Raw genomic sequence first — 24770 nt, 5'->3', positions numbered from 1 at the left:
CAGGGTGTAGGATGGCCTGGAATGGTGCTCATTCATAGGGGGTTTAATTTTATGTAATGTCATACTACTGCTACACTGCTATTGCCACATCAGTGTACTATATGTGCCTGATGTTTGCTTGCATCTTCATGATTAGCAACCTCCTCTGTGTGTTTGGCACTTGTATATATCTCATGGCCTTATTGTTTGCCCACATATTGCACAGTATGGGCCTGTTGTGTTTCAAGTGCAGGTGCTCTTGTGTTTCTGAAGGGAGGGGTAATAGTCTTTGCATCTCATATGCTAGGTGTCATTGTATCTTGGGACCAGGTTCCGAGCTCTTGAGGCAAAAAATTTGTGCCGCAGGTTGCAACTCTACTCTGTCTAGGTGCTTGTTTATTTGCTTTTTCTCATAGAGGTCTTCAAGCATGGTTAAGTTGGAAAGACCTGTTGTTACCAGATGCCTGTATTCAATAAGCTGTCTTCTTTGTGTGCTGCTGGTAATTCATGCCGTACAATACTTTGCACACAAGTACAGCATCTGCGATTTTCCGTAGTATCCGCTCATCCATCCCTCATGATTTTGAGATTATTCTTTTCACCAGGCGTAGCATTTGGGTTCAGACGTGATATAATTGTTTCACCCACGTGCTGACTCTGCTGCCTTGGTCTTATGCTAGCCAAGGACTAGGAGATATTGACTTGCTGGTATATTCGTCCGACTATGTGAAGCACACAAAATGCAATCTGGGGTAGCTCTCGATTCTAGTCTTATTTCTGACGTAGATATAAGCTGACATATCAAAAAGCTATATGCCAAACAAGCTAACAAATTCTGCAATGATGTCGAGAGCTTGTTCAATCGTTCTTGGTTTCTGTATAAGGTAGCTTTCCCATAGACTATAGTACCCCATAGATTGTAGTACTTGTCGTAGTATGTATGTATTGTTGGTGTGGGTGGGCCAAATTTACCTCCAACTATCACCTGGAATTTTATTTCTTTCAAAATGTTACGGTTGGACTTGAGTGCTCCACCACACATTTTCTTGTTCATCGTTTCTCCTATCAGAGTAGCATGAGGTACTGCTGTTAAAAGCCTCTTTACTCTCTTCATTTTTTCATAAGCGGTATTACACAATGCCCTGTAATAGGGTTTCTGTTGCTTATGGCCCACTAATATCTTCCAGAAGGGACAACTCTTGAAAACAGTTTTCTTTGTGCATGATGTAGCGTGAGCATTCATGTCTTGACATTTATACATCTGTAGAATCCGCTTCCTGACAGTTTACTTGCTATACCTGATCATGCTTATTTGTGCAGTGCTGTTGAACAATACATATTGATGCAATGAATGTTTATAACTTGAAATATCAGAAAAGAGGCTTTTTTTACAATTGTTCACTTGGCTTTCAATTGGTGTTAGATAACGCATAAGCATGCCCTCCTATGCAATAGTATTTCGAAGTTTAAGGGATCAATAAATGATGGACTAAATATAAGTGCAAAAGCTTTCTGCATGCATGTTCAGACGTCGAGAGTGCATTGTAGAGGAAGAAGCTAGCATTCTGTGGAGATCGGCTGCCCAGAGAAATTATGGAAGCTGCAGATGCAAAGACACTGGGAGAATCTTCTGCCAGCATGGCCCGTGTTACACTTTCAGAGACGGATGCGTTTCCTGTTGGGATCTGTATGGACACACACCTGTTTTTGCTTCTCCCTTTTGTGTAACTGATTTATTGCTTGTCAACCAGCATTTACTCGGCATGTTCAATAAACTTTCCTTTGTTAGTGCGCCTTATGATCGTCTTCGTTTCTAGCAGAAAGGTGTTCATTCTTCTTACAGCAAAGGTGTATATGCCTAGGGGAAACACTTGTAGTCCAACCACAGAAACCCTACTGCAGGGGTATGAGCCATTGCATTCGTCTTACATGACGGACAGACAAATTTCTCGTTGGGTAGGCATAGAAATGCTTATGCATTTTGTTGTGACGCGAAGCGCCAACTGATAAGACAAGACGATGCATTGACGGGGAACCACGGAACTGTCTTTATTCTGATGGCAATCGCTTATATACACTTGATATAATTGACAGCGCCCCCTATACACAACACATTCCCCCTCATTAAAGGGACCCTGAAACGATTTTGGCGATTTTCTACAAAGGTACTGAGTCGTTAGAGTAGGTCCTTCTGATCATTAATTGATGCATCTAAGTGCTCTGCGTAAAGCGTGTAATTTATTATAAGGTTTTAAAAATACCCATCGCTGCCGATCGCAGCGCACTGCTCGGCGGAATTTTAAGCCGCCCCTACCCATATGATGCAAATAACCCATATTACGTCACATGGGCGAGCTATCTGATTGGCTGACCAGGACGCGTGGTCGATAATTTTTCCAACTTTATGGTGAACAAATGATGCTCGTAATAGCTTGAATGTTAGTTACTTTGTTTTTGTAAAAAGAAAATAACTTAAAGAGAATACACAAGAATAGTTTTTTAGTACACTTCAGCACTTCCGGCACACAGCAAGTGTCGTCTGCTTGTGTTACAACGTACTCCATTTTGACAAGAGCTCCGCGGTCAGAGTCGGTCTCAGTTTTTTCGCGAGCACTATGATTCGACTTTGTTGCCTTGTGGACTGCAAACCTAGCGACCTGCAAACCGCGAGTCCAGTATTAGGGCAAACGCAAGCGCAAGGGGACAGGGTCTGGTTGCTTTACTGTGCCGGGATGAGCCACGAGATGAGCAGAAGGGCAAATGTGAACGGTCTGCACGGTGCAGCCACCTGGTGGCACAGAGCTCAACCATACACAGTAGCAGCAACGAAGTGTATTCTTTGCTGCTGGTGTGTATTTTTCGCAGGAGTGTAATCATCAACACATTGATTTAAAAATGTTTAAAATGCTTTACACTTGGTTAGAGCAATATTAGCGCTTTGTTTGACTGGTTAAGCGCTGCGCCAGCAAGTGTCTGGACCGTGCAGACCGATCAGGCTGCTCACGTACGTCTACGCTAAACTTCCTTCATCAGCTTGAGTTTATGCCTCCGGTCATTTGCCGAAATGACCAGCTTGCCTGTTTTTAGCGGAGTACCGGACACGTTCGGCGCTACGACAGAATGCTCGCAACGCACGCTGCTTCGATAGCTCTCGGTCGACGGCCAAGCGGCTAGCGGAGAGGTCTCGCGCGGGAGGGGGCGTGCTCCTAAACAACCGGAAGTGAGCGATGTGACGTCGCATCGTGACGCTGAATCAGTGAAGGCGGAGCTTAGCGCCGCTCGCTCGGCGAGCGAGTTGAGGAGGAAAAGCATAGCTAGGGAGGAGGGTAACTTCTAATCGCTTGCAGCTCCATTAATACGTAACGCTTCACTTAAATTGTGGTGCGAATGTTCTACTTAAGCTGTACCCTACGCGCCTACAAAATTTGTCCGAACCGTTTCAGGGGCCCTTTAACAAAAAAAAAGAAAGGAAATAAAATCAATCCACTTTCGCGCACTCACTTCACATCACATGAAACGAACGACGTTCTTACTGTCAGGTAAGCTCGTAGTCTTGATATCGTGCTGGCACTCTTCTTGTTCGTTCCGGCCTGGTGCGAGATGGTGCTGTGGTTGTGGCCAATTGCGACCGAGAATTGTCTTGCTGATCGGGAACCTCTAGAATAGACTCTGTTACTGTGGGCTGTGCACCGTCAGAATGGCTGGCGCTTCCCTGGATGTCTTCTGATGGCACCATTTCAGATTGATTCTCGACGGCGGTAGGGGTATTTTGCTCCGCCATCTTCCCTATGTGAAGATCCAGGTCGCAGGAAAACCCCGAGGCCGCACTGCGTTGCGCTGTAACCGCGTCAGCTAGTGCCTGTCCTGTCCCAACTTTACCAATTACTGTTAGTTTTGATACGTTCCATTTCGTACCGTTTGCCAGCAAAAACGAATTCGTGCCTACTCGTCTCTTCACCTGGATCGGCAAAGAAAACCTGTGTTTCGTCTTTGGTCCGCCTTGCTTTATTTTTACAAAATCTCCTGGCTCAATGGTAGACGCTCTGGCACCTCGTTTTTCATCGGTGTACTTTTTTGTTCGTTGTTGCTGCTCCTTAACGCGCTGTTTCAACTTTTCCATGGCGGCACGCGGCTCCTCGAAAAATTCCCTTTCTGGGAGGCCAACAACATCCAATCTTGTTCTGGGTCTTCTTCCATGCAGTAGGTAAGCCGGTGACGCTCCTGTAGTTGCATGTGGGGTGGCCCTGTAAACACCCAGGTAGTCCCAGATTGCCTCCTTCAGTGGTCTTCGTTCCAATGCCGCAACCTGAATATATTCCTTGAGAACGCGGTTGAACCTCTCAATCTGACCATTGCATTGCGGGTAATACAATGTTGCAACACAATGCTGGATTCCCCGATCTCGTAAAAACTGCTCAAAACATGTCGACATAAACTGACGCCCATTGTCAGTCACAATGCTTTTCGGGTACCCTTCTCTCGCAAAAAGTTCCAAAAGCACTTTCACTACTGCCTGTGCAGTGATTGTGGACACAAATGCCACCTCGGGCCACTTGCTGTGGTAATCAATAATAGTGATTGCAAACCTGCACTCCGGAGGGGCTCGCTCCATCGGCCCAACGATGTCGATTCCCAACTTTTACCACGGCTTCTCGGGCCACTTTACTGGCTCCAACGGGGCCATTACGGTTTTTGCCGATTTATCTGATGCTTTGCAGATAGCACAATTGCAAACCAGCGATTCCACATCCCTGTCCATTCCGGGCCACCAGTACTGTTCCCTTAACCGTTGTTTGGTCCTTACAATGCCTGGACGTGATTCATGTGCCATCATGACCAGCCTGGAAGTGAGTGTCGATGGGGGAACGACCCGTTCCACGCGAAACAGTAGCCCGTCTATCACCGACAGCTCTTCTTTTATACGAAAAAAAGACCTTAAATTTCCATCTAAACAGCCCTTTTCCGGCCATCTGGACGTAACATGCTGCGCCACCTCATTTAATAATGAATCATCAGCTGTTTCTGCTTGCAACACACTCTTAGTGATCATGCTGGAAACCACAGCAACTACTTCCTCCACCGGTTCGTCCTCTGCAGAGTTCAAAGGTAACCTAGAAAGTGCATCCGCAACGACATTGGTGTTCCCCTTTGTGTACTGCACAGTGAAGTTGTATCTCAAAAGTCTAGCACACCAGCGTTCAATACGCAGTGGGCGTCTGCCAACCCCATTTGTGGACAGCAGTGTCACCAAAGCCTGATGATCAGTTCGTAAGACAAACCTGCGGCCCCACAGATAAACGTGCCAATGTTCGCAAGCCCATAAACATGCCAGCGCCTCTCGTTCCCCGGTAGAGTACTTGCGTTCTGTAGGAGTTAGTGTCCTCGAAGCGAATGCCACTGTACGTACTTCTCCGTCGACTACCTGCTGGAGCACAGCTCCCAGTCAATATGCCGAGGCGTCAGTGGTCACTTGTACAGGCAAAGACTCATTGAACATAGCCACCACCCCGCATGATGACAGCATCTCCTTGATCCTGCAAAAGCTCTCCTCGGTGCTCTGATCCCACACGAACTTCTGTCCTTTACGAAGAAGTCGTCGCAGCGGCTCCACCACCTCTGCATAATTGGGAAGAAAATGTGAGTAATAGCCTACGAGCCCAAGGAAAGACCGCAGCGAGACTACATCGGCAGGCGTTTGTGCTTTAATCACAGCATCCACCTTTGACTTGAGTGGGGCAAGACCACTTGCACTCACACGATGACCCAAAAAGGAGAGTTCCTTGACAGCGAACAAGCATTTCTGATTTAGCTGCAGCCCCGCCTCAGCGATCCGATGCAATACCTCGCGAAGGTTACGGTTGTGCTCGTTCTTAGTCTTTCCAAAGACTATGATGTCGTCGATATAAAACAACACGCCCTTGCAGCCTTTCAAGATTTCTTGCATCATTCGCTGAAACGCGGCTGGTGCCGATGCGAGGCCAAAACACACTCTGCGGAATCTAAATAAGCCTTCGTGCGTAATAAACGTCGTTAATTCGCGACTATCTTCGGCTAATTCCACTTGATGGTAGGCTGCAGCAAGATCCAGTTTCGAGAACCATGCTGCTCCGCTCAGCGCATGCAACAGTTCCTCAGTGTGCGGCAAAGGGAATCCATCAATGACTACTGCTTTGTTCGGCTCGCGTAAATCGACGCATAGACGAATAGTTCCATCCTTCTTCTGCACAACCACTATAGGGGACACCCATTCCGCAGCACTGACCTTTTCTATAATGCCTGCATCCAATCATCTTGCCAGTTCAGCCGCTACCTTCTCTCGCAGCGTCAGGGGCAAACGTCGAACCTTCGCTGCTACTGGTTTTACATCTGTACGCCGCTTCACAGAATGTACGAAGTTTTTCGCTAATCCCAACTTATCAGCGAAAAGAAAGGAAAACTCACATAATTCAGGAGGAAGCGACTGGGGGCTGACCGTGATTTGCAAACACTCCAGTGTAGAACCGATGATGTGCAATTGCAGCTGGTGGACCCCATCCAGTCCTAGTAACGCCATGCCTTGGGAAACAACGTAAAATCGAAGGCAAGCCGAGTTGTTCCCGCGTACAACTCGGGCTGTGAACCATCCCAAGACCGGAATTTTCTTCTGTGAAAAATCCCGCAGCGTCGCTGAAGCCGCAGTCAAAGGAAAGCTGTTGGCGAACTTGGCTCGATAAACGTGGTCTGGCAAAATAGACACCGACGACCCAGTATCTACCAGCAACTGAAGTGGCTCGTTCTCAATAACGACGTCAACGACCAAAGTCCTTCGTTCCACTTGTCTGACCGCCAGTACAGTGAGCACGTCCTCCTCGCTAGCGCCGTCGTTTCGGACCGTCCGCACGTCCCGCTCTGCCGACCTGCCACAGACCGCTCGAAAATGTCCCATTCTGTGGCACTGGGAACAACGTTTCCCCCGTGCTTTGCATTCCTGTGAATTAGCTAGGTGCCTTGTAGAGCCGCACCGGTAACACTTGCGCACCGGCGTCATTGCCGCGTCGCTGTCTGGACTTTTGCCTTGAGATACATGCTGCACTATGTCCGTTTGTGACGACCCTTGGTCATAGATCGCAGCCCCCTCCGCTGCCTGCTCGTACGTCTGTAGCATTTCCACTGCCTCTGCGAGCGTAAGTTGTGACCCCTTCACGAGCAATTTCTGTCGCAACTCAGTGCTCCGTACTCCGTCAACAACCCTGTCTCGTAGAGCCGCTTCCAAGAATTGCCCGAAGTCGCACGTCTTTGCTAACTGTCGGAGAGCACTGACGTACTCTCGTATCGGCTCGTTCGGCAGTTGCCGACGTAACGTGAATCGACGTCGCTCGACCAGTACGTTGACGGTGCTTGAGAACTGCCGCTCCAATAGGCTCAACGCCTCCGTGTAACTATCCCCTTCACTTGCCTCCGTCCTGTCTTTTCCTGCTGGTTTGCTTGTCTCCGGCCCGGCTTTTGTCGTGTCTGACGTTCGTGCCGGCTCTGGGCCCAATGTGCGAAAAACACGGCGTCCCTCGACCCCAAGACATTGCAGCAGAATGGCCTTTTTCCGTAGTGGCGGTTGCGTGTCCATCCCCGTCGCTTCAAGAAAACTTGTGAAATCATCGCGCCACTGCTCCCATGGAATTGTCGCATCTCCAGGAGTCTCCAGGAAAGGCGGTAATGGCGGTAGTCCGTACGCTGCCATTTCGTAGGTGACGCCCCTTGGAACAGCACGGAGCCAGGTAAGGGAAAACAGTTCATCGCTAGCTCGCTAGCTTCGCCGACTGCGCCAGATTGTTGTGACGCGAAGCGCCAACTGATAAGACAAGACGATGCATTGACGGGGAACCACGGAACTGTCTTTATTCTGATGGTAATCGCTTATATACACTTGATATAATTGACAGCGCCCCCTATACACAACACATTTAAAACATAACATTTATCTACGTATTATTGCAGGGAAGGGACACAGAGGAGGACAGGGTTAAGACAAAATTATGATGTCATAATTATCTCGCAGCAAAGATGTGGCGGGCCATTGGCTACACTGATAGTGAGGTCGTTTCTCGCAGCGGAGCACACGTGCAGCAGTCTCTCTCAGGCTTGGCAGTAGGTTCAAAAATGTGTCCCTGCATTTCATTAAATGAAATGTGTGGCCCCGGTGTGTCACTTGCTAACTACAGTGCATAACCGAGTCATAAATGCTACGGTTAACGCATTAAGAAACACAAATGCATAACATAGTACAGGAAGACTTTGATAGACCCGCTGGATTAACATAATGAACCACTCATTGCACCCTCCACGATAGTGATTGCGTGAAGCGCGATGTGTGGCATTTTAAATAAACAATGTGATAAACCCAAGCCAAATGTGTAACCTCATGAAGGAACACAGACTTAACCAATAATTAAGAAAAACTTTAATAAACTGGCGGAATTAACCCAGTGATAAACATCGGGGCCGCACATTTCAGCTTCGCTGGTTTACCATCTGTACAAGGTGTGTGGGTGGTAATTTTTTCTGTTATTGTTTGTTAATTATTGTGTAATGTTGTGCCAGTAAAACACGTTGTTGGGCTAGTTGGTGCATTGTATTAGTGCTGCTTTTTTTTTTCCTAATGTGCCCTTTTTCCTTTTGTAACTACTTTTTTATCCCCTCTCACCTAATGCTCCAACCTTGCATCCTGCAAGGTATATAAATAAATAAGTACACAAGCACATGTCACTCATTCATGTGCATAAACCTCGCACCATCCCTTCCTGAACAAACGTCACTGCGTTGATGTCTTGCCGTGTGCACCTACATTACCTGCCATTTGCATTTTGGTATAGTTTGTGAACAGTGCAGTGCATAAACATAACATGACATTAAGGTTGTGACCTATGCGGTGCACAAACAAACCTTGCAAAAGGTGACATGTTGGCTTGTTGAAAATAAGACCAAGTGTATATATCGCAGTTACTTTAACAGCAATTAAATGACCGTTGACAAGGACTTCACTTCGCATAGATTCCAACACGTGCACTGAATCTGCAGTTTTTTTGTGTTTATTAATGTGGTCGTTACCGCATGGCCACATCTTGTAGATTTGAAAACAAAGTTCAATAAAGTAGTTTGTTGCAACATATTTTTTTTTTTAAATGCGTGCATCACTGGGATTGCAACACCAGAACTTCACACAAACGTGCACACTATAGAATGCGGACAAATGCTCAGGAGAAACTCAACAATGTTTGCATCCCGATACTTATGAAAGTGAACAGTCTCATTCTACGGCTATTAATGAGAAGGAGTAAGAAAACTTAAGAAAACTGCGAACAAGGTTCCACCCCATCTGGTGCCAGCGCGCACCAACCTTTACTAAGGGCTTAGTAGAAAAGTTGATTCTCTCTCTCTCTCTCTCTCTCTCTCTCTCTCTCTCTCTCTCTCTAAGAAAACTTAATTGTGTTCATGGAACAAAATCACAATGATAAGATTAGAGGTATAGTCACTGCTTAACACTTTAGAAATGAATAATTATAGCTTGCTATCGACATTGAAGCAGCCTTTCAACAGCAAGGAATCACTTTCTCCAGCTCTGAGCATTGAATTGCAGGAAATGCAAGTGGGCATAAAATTCGGCAAATATAATCTGTTTCGGAATATCATACAGGAATAAAAGTTGAGGCTTAATTTTGTACTTTCTCTGGCTGAACAATCTAGTTTGGAATTACTCCCATAAGCATGTCGTAACAATGTAGATGTAATACAGGTTAAATGCATGACAAGCTTAATAAATATGGATGATTGCTATAAATTACCGTGAAGGAACTATAATAGCTAATGACATTAATAATATATTAATAATATTTGTTTTCACAAAACAGGCTATCCGTGAGCGGCGTGCGAGGCTAAGCAGAAAGGTGAAAAACCCTATGGCAAGTGCGCTTGCCGTGGGCCTATGTTCCTGCATTATGGATAGCGCATATTGATGTGGTCTTCTTGTTAGAAGTTCAGAGTGTACTATCAGCGCGAGACACAGGACAACAAAGTGAGCAAGAAGCATGTTTTTTAGAATGCTATGTTACAATGTACAGGTTTCTACAAAAGTGATGGTAACTGTTCAAAAAATTTCATGCGTCGGTTTTTTCACCTTTAGAAATATTCAGAGAGGACTCCCATGTATATACATATATATATATATATATATATATATATATATATATATATATTCACAGCACATGCACCCTGATGGATGAACCAGGCTAGCGTTAACGTTGAATTTCACAACGCGATTTCCAATCCATTTTCAGTAATCACGCAGATAATTTGCGGCTTCGTTCAGGGGCAGACGCGGGCTTTCGGGCTGGTGCTTGCTGTTGAGTTTGGTGCGTTAATATGGCTAGGAGCAGCCACCGCATATGCACAAGCACGAGCAATATACACACATCATTTCTCCAGAAGCTGACGCCAAGCACTGGCAGCGCGAGGAACTTGTTGGGCTGATATGACTTCATGGCAGCCGAATTCCGAATACTGTATATGTGGTGAGGGTAGCTGTATGAACCTGTTGATAAGGTCATCTTGCAGATTGTAGCGCAGGCAGAACGAAAGGGTCACAGAAGGCAGGTGAGACAACACACAGCACTGAACCAGCTGCGAACAGCAGTTTACATGCGCCGTGTTTCATTACACTGAACTTCAGCAACCGCTGTCATGCACTCTAAAACAAATCTTAACTTCAGCAGGTTTTCAAATGAAAAAAACACGCATATTATTTGCTCCTAATAAAGAAAAGTCAACAATATTAAAACGTAAACGTTTTATTCATTACCATAAAAGAATTATGTAGCGTGTGCCATGAAATTTGGCAGTAAGTACCCTGGGCATCGCACCAGTCGCATTGTTAAAATCACAATCATGTGAAATGGGCCTTCTAGAAACCGCATTGCGACACCTGCGACTGCACCAATTTTCGTCGTTCCAGTCACAGGGACCGCTGCAACATTGCGACCAACCGGTTGGTCGCAGCCGAAAATCAAGTGGTCAGCACTGCGACTGCTATTTTCGTTGCAAGAAACAGCACTTGCAGCATGAGGAAAATCGCATCATATGAAACAGGCTTTATATTTAGCACGCCCACTCCCGCAGTTGAGCGACACCGGCGATCCCGATGGCATGTTAGGCCTAGTCCCCCGAAGCGCTCCTGACAATGGGGCCGCGTTTCATCGACGTTTTGGCATGACGTTACTATTCTGCAGCCGGAATTTTTGCAGCATATTGACAGTAAAGCTCAAGGAAAACTTCAAGCATTAGCATCAACTCCAGCTACTGACCGAAAATCGGTACTATATAACGCTGACGTAACTACTGCTGGGACAAACTAGCTGGCTATGTCTGCTGAGCATGCGTCTGCTGAAAACTTGCAGTGGGTGCTCAGAAGGCATCACCGTAGTGACACTAGTCAGACAAACTACATTCCTAGAGGCTACTAATTCAATAGCACTTGTATATTTTCCAGCTCATCGCTAACACCACTATTTTGTGGTGTTATGTTAGAAAAATAGGCTCATTTTGTTTTTTCAAGCTTTCTGAGAATCTCATTTTTGGTTCTTTTTAAACTTGCCAAAGTGCTACCTCGGTCTTCAGGGCACATAGAACTATAAATTTAACAGCTGCATGTAGCTACATACATGTATTACACAATGCTATGAGCAGATTTTTAAAATTTCGCTTTTGTAAATTTTAATATCTGGCTACTAAGTGGACCACATGATTGCCATGTCTGGAGATTGAACTTCAAATTGCTGTAAAATTGGTAATAGCTGCAATAAAAAAAAAAAGTAGTCCTACACTTGCATTGCTTACACTTTGTAGTATCCAGCCATGTGTATCAGCCATTCTGACTGATACTCTTCTTACAATTGTTCCAATAAACAATAGGTGATTAATTTTAAATATAATTAGAACCAGTCAGTCAATTTAAAAATTAATTATATTTTTGAAATCAGCATGAAAAACTCGGTCTGGGTGACAGTTTTTTATTAAATTTAGCCAAAAAAAAGTTTTTAAACACCTATTCCCCCCTTAATTTAGTTAAGTACAACTTTATACTGCCGATAAAACTATTACCCTTTCTTCGCACAGCTGTCCACTAATTTGCTATGGCAATCGATGTTTTGCCTCTCAGGTGAAACTACGACTTTTTTGTTTGCTTGTTTTTTACTTCGGACATTCGTCACTCATTCTTGCAATAAAGTTGTTACACATCACTTATCGCAACAGGGTTGGTGGTAGTAGCTGTGAATGCAACATGCAATGACTCCCGCGAAGATTTGCTGGTACCAGAAGAGGAAAACGAGTACATGCCGGCATTTTCACAAGACACAGGTGCATGAGTACTGTGGGAAAGCTTCCATGACAGGCGCTCTCAATCACATGTGTCTCATGCCTTTTCTTGTTCACAAGGGATCCAGCGAAAGGAAAACATATCATACGACAGCAGTTTGGTGATGTAGTGAGCGTTGTTGCCAAAAGATAACGTTTTCCAGGAACATATTGACGGGTAAACAAGAAGTGTAACTGTATCAGGTCACTCTTTGTGTTCTAATCCTAAATGTAACCACTGAGAAATAGTAGGAAAATGGATCATATCCATGAGGTTCTCTGTACCACTGTACCAGGTATCATTGCAATAGACCGGACGGCCTAAGGCATATTTTGTATAGAAATAAAAGGGGGGGGGGGATTAAGTGCCAAAACCATGATACAATTATGAGGCATGCTGTAGTGTGGGACTATGAATTAATTTAGAGCACCTGGAGATCTGAAACTGCCTAGAAGATTCATCTCATAAGGAGACTGAACCTTTCAAGTTACACTGAAAGAGCTACTTATTTCCAGGACTTATTTGGGCAACACACCATATGTGCTGGAAATAACCTAACAAACCTTACAAAACTGCTAACAAAGCTTAATCATTCCTAAGTATGTTTTATCAACAAGGCTAAACCTCAATACTCATCGAAGTTAGCACTTGTGAGTGTGTCCCCTCATTTGTCTGTCACTGCTATTGCCAAGTACCATTGATCCATGAATAAAATTATGTCACTGAATGCAAGCACTGATGTTATTACATTGTGTTGATACTGATCCCTGTTTAATAGGATAGTTGCCCAACTTTTGTTAAAAGCACTGGTGTGAAGCACGCAAAGAAAAGCAAACAAATCTACCCCCATGAGACCAGTCCAGGTGCTTGCTTCATTAGGCGAATAAAGCAATGAGACGAGCTCACCTGCCGCAGCCACAGTGCCTTCGAGGGTGGCGGCAAGCCAAAGCCAGTCGGGCACTCCTCGCAGAAGCTCCTGGGCCTCAGTGTAAAGCGCTTGCGCCTCACGGCCCAGACCGAGTTGCAGGCTCAGGTCACCCAGCTGCTTGCGGTGGCGGCCACCACACCGGCGGCGGAACTGTCTGCATTGCATGCACGCATCTCGCATTACTGCTATTAAACTTGCATTCCTAAAAGAAGTACTACAGTGCAGTCACGATAACGATATCAAAAAGAACAAAATATCTAATCATTATAACCAATCATTGCCATATGCGGACTGCCATAAAAAAAGAAAGCTGCCGAACATACCCTCGTATCTCCAAAAGCAAATCCACTTATGATAAAAAACTGGCATTCTAGAAGATTGGATGCGAAAAATGAAACATTTGTTCATACCTCTAAACAGTGTGACAAGCATTGGGCGTGCTAAAATAACCAGATATCTGCACTTGCTTTCGTGCAAGTTTCAGGTTCACAACTACGGTGTGCATCACGTCCAGCGCAAACACTGATGGCAATAATTTCGCGTGCGTGAAATGAATGAGCGATTCTATTGACGACAGTACACTTCGCGTGCATGTTGCAGTCAGTGTGAAAGATGGGTCACTGTCAATCCCGTCGTCACAGCTGCTGCAGTCGTCGTCTCCATCGCACAACGTCGCCGTCTGTTGCAACAACGATCGCCCTGCCGGAGATTCTTTGCTGAACGAGGCGGCGCTATCCGCACTCAGAAACTCCTCCATCAATGCACCACCTATTTTATCGCTAGTACCAACGTGCTGCCAGAGTTCGGTAAGTCAATGGCTGCTACCGAGTTGGTTCCACACGTGGGGGGTTTTGCCCTGGCGCACAAAGCCCACCGTTTCTGTTGATTGGCATGGTCACTGTTTCTAGCGTTCATGATCGTGCCACACGCGGCTTTCAGAATCATCAATGTCATCGACTGCGCGAGCTCGTACTTTGAGTCTTGCAAAATTTGCAGCTTCGTTTCAAGTGACGCAGCTTTGCGCCTTGCATTCACCAAGGAAGAGAGAGAGGCTGTAGAAAGGGAGTGCAAGCACGGTTCACTTCACGTTTTTTTTTTTAGTCTCTCTCTTGACGTTTGCCGGTACACGCCGGCGACGTTGACGCTAAGCAGCTGGCACCATCTTGTGGCACGCTGCGCCAACGTGCGATGCTCTCCACGGCTTTCGCAATCAGCGCGCTGGTGGGTCGCGCAGCATGGTAATGGCAGCAGATACAAACTCGCGTATGCCAACTTTTCACCTATTCGTGGTTCAGGGGAACTTAGCAACACAAATTTCACGATTATTTTGTGTGAAAAACGCTGCCCAAAAGGCTTAATTTCGATCGTTATATCCGATATGCAGCGAATAACATATCATTATATATAGTTTTTTTTCTCATTGCCCTAAAGCATAAATTCATACTATAAAGTCGACTCACCGTTGTAACCGATACATAGTTATATGTGGTAGGGTAATAAGTGGGCTGCACTGTACAGCCAACATTTGTGGCAGCCAAAGTGGAGAACACCTTGGCACAAGGACACCTGCAAATGTGCAACTAGAAAACTTAAACAAGGGGCATTCAAATAAATGAATGTGTTATGTTTAGTGGTGCATGGGCCAGGTATGGCCAAAGAGCACCATGCTAGTGTTAATGAGTTTGCAGTGGACTGATGAGCTCTGTGAAGTTGATGTGATGAGGGTGTAAAAGGGCCTAAAATAGTTGCTATAAATTGTGTAAAATTTACGTGAAGTAACATTATCGCAATGACTAATGATGTGTACTATGAGCATTAAAATGTACTGCGAAACAATGATACAATATACAAAATATGTCAGATGCTAAAATTGGCTAGAGCACTACTCCCTCACCAGAGCCCTTGAAACATAAGGGCCTAGAGGCATGCGCTACATAAAACAACTATCATAGCGGCATCCTCTGGAAAGAATTCGCACTACGAATTTAACGGGCTTATAGCATGTAGGACAACGTCATTCAAGAAAACGAGGACTGCTTTGGTTCTTCACCAAGAAATATAGTCAGATGAAGAGGAACACAATAGTGGCATGCAAGAGGAAGACGTTTCTTCCTTTCTCTTTTGGCTTCCACACACTCCAGGAAGATGTGGAGAACGGTCAGCCTGTCACCACATCTACCACAGTTTGGAGGCTCGTTACCAGTCAAGAGAAAATTATGAGTGTAAAATGTGTGTCCTATTTCAACTAGTGAATAGGACACCTGTTCGTGTTTTTGTAGTTGGGGGCCAGAAACCTAACTTAAGCTTAATTACGTGAAGCTTATTGCTCGTTTCAGCATCCCACGAGTGTTGCCAGTGGCTTTGCACTTTGTTTCGTAGGAAAGGCTTCATGTCTGAGGCAGGGACAGCAGCAGAACGAATAGCTTGCGATGCTAATGATTTGGCAATTTTGTCAGCAAGCACCTTACTTTCAACTCCTCTAAAGCCAGGAACCCAGCATATGGCTACATGCCTACGAGATAAATTTTGCACAAGATTGAGTAAAGTTCAATAAAAACGAGGTTTGTGTGCTTGTGTAAAGATATTAGCACTTTTACAAGACTTAACGAGTCTGTGAATATTATTGCTCTGTGAAGTTTTAATTTCGTTGTATGTTTTACTGTCGACAGCACTGCATAGGCTTCTGCAATGAAGAAACTTGTTAGGGTTGCAAAGAAGAAGACGCGCCTCGCGGTACAGCCGCATCGCCAACGCGCGGCTCGGCTCCGCTCGCGCTGTTGATTACTGTCGCCTTTTTGGACAGTGCTTCGGGCTGTCTCGCCGTTCCCGGTCGCTACGCTTCTGCATTAGGAACCCCCAGTAAACCTCTTCTCAATTGGTGGAGGTGCGGAGACTCAAACCCCATCGCTTGAAAATCCTGGAGCTGCAATCAAGAACGCTATCGCCCGCCATGACTGACAGCTCATCCCAAACGGCGCCGACGCCACAGTGCGTCACTTGCACTGGCGTTCCACGACAACGGGACCCCAAGATCTTCAGCGGTGCAGACGACAAAGACGTAGAAGACTGGGTGGCGTCATATGAACGAGTGAGCGCGCAAAACAAGTGGAATGATCCAGCGATGTTAACCCACATAATTTTTTATCTGGCTGGTGCTGCCCAACTCTGGTTTCACAACCATGAAAGTGACTTATCCACATGGTCAATCTTCAAGACAACCGTTACGGAAGTGTTCGGCTGACCCGCTGTTCGCAAGCTGCGCGCTGAACAACACTTGTGCGCCCTAGCACAGCAGACGGCAGAAACGTTCACGAGCTACATTGAAGACGTCATGGACCTGTGTAAACGAGTCAATGCCGCAATGCCAGAAGCTGAGCGAATTTACCATATAATGAAGGGCATCGATGACGGCGCTTTCCAGATGCTCCTAGCCAGGAATCCACGCACTGTGTCCGAAGTCGTCAGCCAATGCGAGAGTTATGATGAGTTAAGGAAGCAACGCGCTTCAACTCGGCGTGCCCTGGGAAGCGACGACTTGGTGGCAAGCCTTGACAGCATGTACGACCCATGCTCATTATTTTAACGGGTCAAGGACTTCGTGCGTGAGGAAGTTGCCCGCCAACTTTCTTTAGTCCCCTTCACTCAGGAGCCCACCTCCTGTCTTCCAAACAGGCTCCGCACTAATTTCCGAAGAGGTCGCTCAAGTTGGCCCTTCTGAGCATCATCAGCCGCCTGCAGCCACGAATCTCAACTGTGCGCTGGCAGTGCAGCCTGTCACCACGCCTCTCACCCATGCGCAGCCAGTCCTGCCTGTGGACGCGCCTCTTACGTATGCGCAGGCAGTACCGCCTGCGTCTTTCGCGACCAATTCCCAACTGGTGCCACCGGAAGCCCATGCTGCATTTTGGGCCGCACCAAGAGCTAATCCTTGGAGGATGCCCGACAATCGTCCCATCTGTTATTCTTGCTGCACTCCCGGACACGTCGCCCGATATTGCCGCCGTCGCCCTCAAGCGTTCGGCGACGCCTCGCGGCCCTTCCAGTACGGCAGCCAGCCATTTCGCCAATACGCCGCTCCTTCCCCCCAACCGTACGCGCGTGCTGACATCCCAGAATTTCCTTCGCGTCGCTCGCCATCCCCTCACCGACGCTCGCTCTCCCCAATGCGTCGGCGACCCGCACCACCTGACCAGGAAAACTGAACGTCGCAGTTCCCCAGGCAAGAACTGTGCCCCATTCGAACTGTCTAAGTCCTCGCGCCTGTCCCGCTAACGTGGTCGAAATTTGTGTAGAAGGTGTTCCTGCATTCGCTCTTGTGGATACCGGCGCAGCCGTTTCTGTGATAGCCGCCAAACTGTGCCGTTCACTGTGCAAGGTGACCACGCCACTTTCTGGACTGTCACTTCGTACAGCAAGCGCGCAGCACGTCACTCCGCACGCAGCCTGTACTGTATGTGTGCTTATTCACGGCATTGATTACATAGTCGAGTGTTTTGTTCTTTCCACCTGCTCGCATGACGTCATCCTCGAATGGGACTTCTTATCGCGTCATAAAGCCGTGATCGACTGCACACGCGCCGAAGTTGAATTTTCCCCTTGTGACGCACCCTTGCACGAAGATTGTGACCGCCCTTCTAAACTTACCGTGCACAAGGACACAGATATTCCACCTGGCTCCTTCGCTCTCGTACCCATCTCTTGCAATGCCATCACTGATGCAACGGTCCTCTTCACACCGTCTGACGTCTTCATGAGCCGTGAATATTTCCCACTACCCTTCACAACACTTGACATGGCCGGCGGCTGCAGCAATATATACTTTTGCAAGCCCCTCTGTGCACCTATTACGTTGCTCGTTGGTGAATGCCTTGGCATCGTAGAACTCCTCGACTCTTCGTCTTTGGTTGACGTCCTTGGATACCCTTTTGATGTCGACTCCGGCCAGTCATCTTCAATTTCCGCGCTTGAGGAGACGTCCAAGGATGCATTCTTGAGTGCCATCGCCGATACCCTCACACCTACCGAACGCGCCGACCTTCTTGATCTCCTGCACCACTTTAGAAGTTCATTCGACGTTTCACAACCTCATTTGGGCCGCACGTCGGAAGTGCAGCACTACATTGACACCGGTTCACATCAGCCGTTACGTCAACGACCATACCGCATCTCAGCAAGAGCGTCGTGTCATTGCCACCCAAGTCGAAGATATGCTGCGCCGTGACGTTATTCAACCTTCGCACAGTCCCTGGGCATCGCCTGTTGTTCTCGTTCGCAAGAAGGACGCATCGACTACCGCCGGCTAAATAAGGTAACGCGCAAAGACGTCTATCCTTTGCCACGCATCGACGACGCCCTCGACAGTCTTCAGGGAGCAAAATCCATCTCATCCCTTGACTTGCGTTCAGGGTACTGGCAGGTACCGATGGCTGCAGCCAATCGCCAGAAAACCACATTCATTATGCCTGACGGCTTATATGAATTTAACGTAATGCCATTCGAGCTTTGTAACGCCCCTGCCACCTTTGAACGACTCATGGACAACACGCCGCATGGCCTCAAGTAGTCCATATGTCTGTGTTACCTCGATGATGTCGTGGTTTTCTCGCCTGATTTTCCGACTCACCTGCTCCGCCGCAGACTTGTTTTGACCTGTCTAACGAACGCTGGACTCCAACTCAACCTCAAGAAGTGCCGCTTCGCCGCGCGAGAGCTCATCATTTTAGGCCACGTTGTGTCCAAGCACAGCGTTCTACCCGATCCTGCAAAACTTCGAGCAGCCGCTGAGTTTCCGAAGCCTCAGACCATCAAAGAACTTCGAAGCTTTGTGGGCCTATGCTCATATTTCCAGCGCTTTGTTCGGAATTTCGTGTCGAGTATGGTGCCATTGACTCAGCTTCTGCGCGGTGACACCACCCTCTCCTCCTGGTCCCCTGCATGTGACTCCACCTTCGCTACGCTGCATCATCTTCTCACCTCCCCACCTATTCTTTGCCATTTCGACCCGTCAGCTGCAACTGAGGTACACACAGATGCCAGCGAGGTCGGTCTCGGCGCCGTCCTCCCCCAACGAAAGCCCGGCTACCCCGAATACGCAATCGCCTATGCGAGTCACACGCTGACGAAGCCTGAGGCCAATTACAGCGTGACCGAAAAAGAGTGCTTGGCCTTAGTATGGGCACTTGGCAAGTTCCGACCATACCTGTACGGGCGCCCATTCGACTTGGTCACAGATCACCACGTGCTTTGTTGGCTTGCCAACTTGAAAGATCCCACTGGCCGCCTAGCCCGTTGGGCATTACGCATCCCGGAGTACGATATTCGCGTCGTATACCGCACTGGGCGAACACACTCCGACGCAGACGCCCTGTCTCGTTCACCTTTACCTCCAGACTCGGCCTGCAGAAAAACTTCCGCACACTCCATCTCATCTCTCGACATGGACTCCTTTGCCACCGCACGTCGTGACCCATGGATCGCTTCTCTTTTCGACTATCTATCTGGATCATCGACCATCCCTGTATCCCGAACCCTCCAATGCCAAGCAGTTCATTTTGCCATTCGTGACCAGCTGCTCCACCGACGCAATTACTCTCCTGAAGGCCGTCGGTGGCTTCTTGAGATTCCCTGCAGCTTAAGGTCACAAATTTGTGCCTCTTTCCACAACGATCCGCAGTGTGGTCAGGCCGGAGTTTTCAAGACGTAAGAACGAATTCGCCACCGCTACTACAGGTGCAGCATGTACAATTTTGTACAAAAGTTTGCTCGGTGCTGTCTTGACTGTGAACGCTGTAACTCGCCACCTTTACCCCTGTCTGGTGCCTCGCAGCCACTCCCGTGCCCTGCCATACCCTTCGATCGCGTCAGCATCGACCTATACGACCCTCTTCCTATGACACCAGACGGCAATCGGTGGATCGTAGTTGCTATTGACCATTTGACACGCCACGCTAAAACTGCTGCTTTAACAAGTGCTACTGCACGGGATGTAGCCTATGTCGTCCTACATTGCTGCATCCTTTGACACGGCGCACCTCAAGAACTCCTCAGCGATCAAGGTCGCACCTTCCTCTCTGAAGTCTTGCTTTCGGAATGCCATATTATTCATCGGACAAGCACCGCATACCATCCCCAGACTAACGGACTCACAGAGCAATTTAGCCGCACACTTGGTGACATGCTGTCGATGTACGTGGCATCTGATCATGGTAACTAGGACCGAATCCTTCCATTCATCACGTTCGCGTACAACACCGCGATCCAGGCCACTACGGGATTTTCACCTTTCTTCCTCCTGTATGGCCGCGAGCCTACGCATACCATCGACACGCTCCTTCCATATCATTCTGATGCCTCCGAGTGTCTACCTGTGTCCGACGTCGCCCAACAAGCCGAAGGATGCCGCCAGCTAGCGCGCTTCTTTACAGCAGAACAACAGCAGCGCCAGAAAGAAAACCGCACCGACACACTTTGAAACACCGCCTACGCTCCAGGCGTTCTTGTGTGGTTGTCTGTCCCTTTCCAGACTCCGGGGCTTTCCTCGAAACTCGTCCCAAAATTCGAAGGGCCTTACCGAGTCTTGGAGCAAACATCTCCGGTGAATTTTCTAATTGAGCCACTGTCACCATTTGAAGACTTGCGCCGGCGTGGACGTGACATTGCCCACGTCTCACGTCTGAAGCCCTACGACGACCCTCTGCCTCCTGATTCTTAAGGCGCCAGGATGGCTCTTTTTGTCCGGGGGGAGATTGTGAAGAAGAAGACGCGCCTCGCGGCACAGCCGCATCGCCAACGCGCGGCTCGGCTCCGCTTGCGCTGTTGATTACTGTCGCCTTTTTGGACAGTGCTTCGGGCTGTCTCGCCGTTCCCGGTCGCTACGCTTTTGCATTAGGAGCCACCAATAAACCTCTTCTCAGGGTGTTCAATACATCGGATTTAGAAAAAGAGGGACCAACAGCAGCGTAAGATTTGCCAGCATGTGACTGACACATCTTCACAGAATTCGGAGCAGGAGTACTTCAATTGAAGTTCCCGGAACTGCATAGCGATTTTGAGCTCAGGAGCGTGCTTTCCGACCTCTACAAAGGATACATCGCATTCTATCACCTGCCACTCCCAGGGCGGTAATAGCTTAGCTGGAGGCATTAGGCAATGTTCGAGAATTACGACATCCATTTCTTCACTAAGTTCTCTCACATGTAAGGAGAAAGGTAGTCTCATAGAAGGTCTGTAACGAAAAAGTGTTGCACACGTCAAGTCATTAAAGGTTGTGGAACACGGATGTTCCTGATTAGAGTTTGAGAAAATGGGTGAAGCTGATGTATGTTCTCTGAAAATAGAGTGACCACTCATCTGACTGTAGGTATAGACTTTCGACAGAGCTTGTTCTAAATGCACCAGTGACCAGACGGATATCCAGATGGTGGATGGGATCTAGCATCTTTAACGCACTTGGGGCGGCAGAGTGATATAGCACTGCATCATAGTCCAATCGTGATCAAATTAGGCTCCTCTAATGATTCAATAAACACTTCCTGTCAATACCCCATGTTGTGTGGGATAGAATTTTAAGTAAGTTCATTGTTTTTGGACATCTTATTTTAAAATATTTTATGTGTGTAATAAAAGTAAGCCTGAAGTCAAGTATAACACCTAGAAATTTGTGCTCCTTGTTCACAAGTGGTTGTTGCCCATACATTTCAACAGTGGGATCTGCAGCAAGCCCTTCTTGGTGGAAAGAACATGAACTTTTGTTAGGGTTCACTTTCTTTTTCAAATTCAAGTTTAAATTGCTTATTATTCCTTGCAAACACAATAGGAATGTGTCCAACACTGTTTGGACCCATAGTCATAGGCTGATGATGGGCTCAAAAAATAAAGCACAATAATGCAGACACTTCATTATATATAAAATACCAACATAAAACAGTGGGCAGCAGGATATTTACACGAGTACAAATGTAAAAGAAAAAGAATGCATAACAAGGAGCAATTGCATCAATTCCAGAAAACAGCTTACATGTTCACATTATATGGTAAAATCGGATGCATACAACAGGTAGAATATATCTAAGATAAAGCAATGCATGGACATGCAGAACTGTCTCGCACCAGGAACAAACTTTCAAGCATATTTTATGTGGTGTGGAAGGGTGTTCTATACTTCTGCCCCTATAAAAGATAGTTGTGTTTCTCCATATACATTGTGTGTGGGCGCAAGGTTAAAGTTACCAAGTGTTACATTTCTGGTAGTTCGACATGACGTATAAAAGAGGGATATGTGGAAGGGGTGGTTATATCTGACGATGCTGTTTACAACAGTTGCTATTTTTTGCAGGCACAGTGAATCGAAGGTTAGTATCTGTAGGTCATGGAATAGTGGCTTGCTTGGGTGATCCTGCCAGTTGTGATTCTTAATGACCAGTTCTGTATTTTTCCGATTGATTCGAGGTAACTATTGTAAGTCCATCCCCATGACTCGAGACAGTATGAGAGGTGGCTATAATAAAGGAGAAATATTATATGTGTAGTCATGAGCCTGTATCAATTTATAGCACCCTGAAGCCATCTCCGCCCCCACCGTAAATGATTTTGCCAGTGCAGGTGGCTATCAAAAAATATGTCAAGATACTTAAAAGAAGGTGTGTACTCTAGTATGGTATTGTCAATGCTAATACACAAAGGGTTAAGGTCTACATGTTCACTAGCGGAGCCAAGCAACGAACCTGTTTTCATCTGCCCACTTAAAAACTTTGTTCAAGCACTGTTGTACTTGTCTCTCACAGACTGTTAGGCTGCAGGATTTGAAACCTATTTGTATGTCGTCTATGTAGACAGAATAAAAAATAGCTGGTGGTAATGATGTACAAACCGTGTTCACGTTAACAACAAAGAGCGTGCAACTGAGCACGCCTCCCTGGGGTACCCCAGTTTCCTGTACGAATGTACGAGACAGTGCATTACTTATTTTTACACGGAATGTACAGTTGTGTAGGTAGCTCTCTATAAAGATTAAGATATTGCTGCAGATGCCCAGCGCTGACAGGTTGCGCAGAATTCTGTAACGCTAAGTTGTATCGTACAGTTCTTTCATATCAAGAAACTCGGATAAGAAGGATTGTTTAAGTACGAAGGCGTTGCAAATGTTTGCTTCGATGCACCTGAGATGGTCGGTTATGGATCGTCTTTCTCTAAAACCACACTGATATGGATCAAGAATTTTTTTTTGACTCAAGGAAGTGTAAAAGGCGATGGTTCATCATTTTTTCAAGAAGTTTACAAATACAACTTGCGAGGGCGATTGGGTGCCAACTAGCTACTAATTAATTTATTTATTTATTTGGTAGATACTGCCGGCCTGAGTATCAGGCCTTGGGCAGGAGTGGGTATGAAACATGAAGCAATACAAGAATAAATGATCAATACAAGGATACAAAAACTCCTTATCAAGAGGATCCTAAGGTTGCGCGTAACAGCACTCGCCACTGTGCATAACAGTGAGTGTTCTATATCGCAGCTCATATATATAAAGCATGAAACAATACAAGAATAAGTGAAACCATCATCATCATCAGCCTGGTTACGCCCACTGTAGAGCAAAGGCCTCTCCCATACTTCAACTACCCCGGTCATGTACTAATTGTGGCCATGTTGTCCCTGCAAACTTCTTAATCTCATCCACCCACCTAACTTTCTCCCGCCCCCTGCTACGCTTCCCTTCCCTTGGAATCCAGTCCGTAACCCTAATGATCGTCAGTTATCTTCCCTCCTCATTACACGTCCTGCCCATGCCCATTTCTTTTTCTTGATTACAACTAAGATGTCATTACCTCGCATTTGTTCCCTCACCCTATCTGCTCTTTTCTTATCCCTTAATGTTACACCTATCATTCTTCTTTCCATAACCCTTTTTGCAAGCCTCCAGGTTTCTTGAAAGAGCGTAGGTTTCTGCCCAGTCCAGGTTTCTGCCCCATACGTTTGTACTAGTAAGACACAGCTGTTATACACTTTTCTCTTGAGGGATAATAGCAACCTGCTGTTCATAATCTGAGAATGCCTGCCAAACGCACCCAAGCCCATTCTTATTCTTCTGATTATTTCAGTCTCATGATCCAGATCCGCAGTCATTACCTGTCCTAAGTAGATGTATTCCCTTACCCCTTCCAGTGCCTCGCTACCTATCGTAAACTGCTGTTCTCTTCCGAGACTGTTAAACATTACTTTAGTTTTCTGCAGATTAACTTTTAGACCCACCTTTTCGGCTTTGCCTCTCCAGGTCAGTGAGCATGCATTGCAGTTGGTCCCCTGAGTCACTAAGCAAGACAATATCATCAGCGAATCTCAAGTTACTAAGGTATTCTCCATCAACTTTATTCCCCAATTCTTCCGAATCCAAGTCTGAGAATACCTCCTGTAAGCACGCTGTGAATAGCATTGGAGAGATCGTATCTCCCTGCCTGACACCTTTCTTTATTGTGATTTTGT

The 24770-nt window shown here is 46.6% G+C and overlaps 1 protein-coding gene across 4 annotated transcripts in view; it reads right to left on the bottom strand.

The window, feature by feature from the left end:
- Nucleotides 1–24770, bottom strand: part of brun (trafficking protein particle complex subunit brun) — a 663235-nt gene that overhangs the window by 503423 nt on the left and 135042 nt on the right. For all 4 annotated transcript variants that reach the window (XM_070522710.1, XM_070522707.1, XM_070522708.1 and 1 more), the window contains one exon: nt 13268–13443. In XM_070522710.1, coding sequence (XP_070378811.1) covers nt 13268–13443 — 176 coding nt within the window. The remainder of the gene's footprint in view (nt 1–13267; nt 13444–24770) is intronic.

This window comes from Dermacentor albipictus, chromosome 7 (genome assembly GCF_038994185.2).
Source record: "Dermacentor albipictus isolate Rhodes 1998 colony chromosome 7, USDA_Dalb.pri_finalv2, whole genome shotgun sequence".
In the NCBI taxonomy this organism is placed as follows: Eukaryota; Metazoa; Arthropoda; class Arachnida; order Ixodida; family Ixodidae; genus Dermacentor; species Dermacentor albipictus.
Note: the sequence above shows the minus strand (reverse complement) of the source record. Positions and strands in the feature narration are given on the sequence as shown.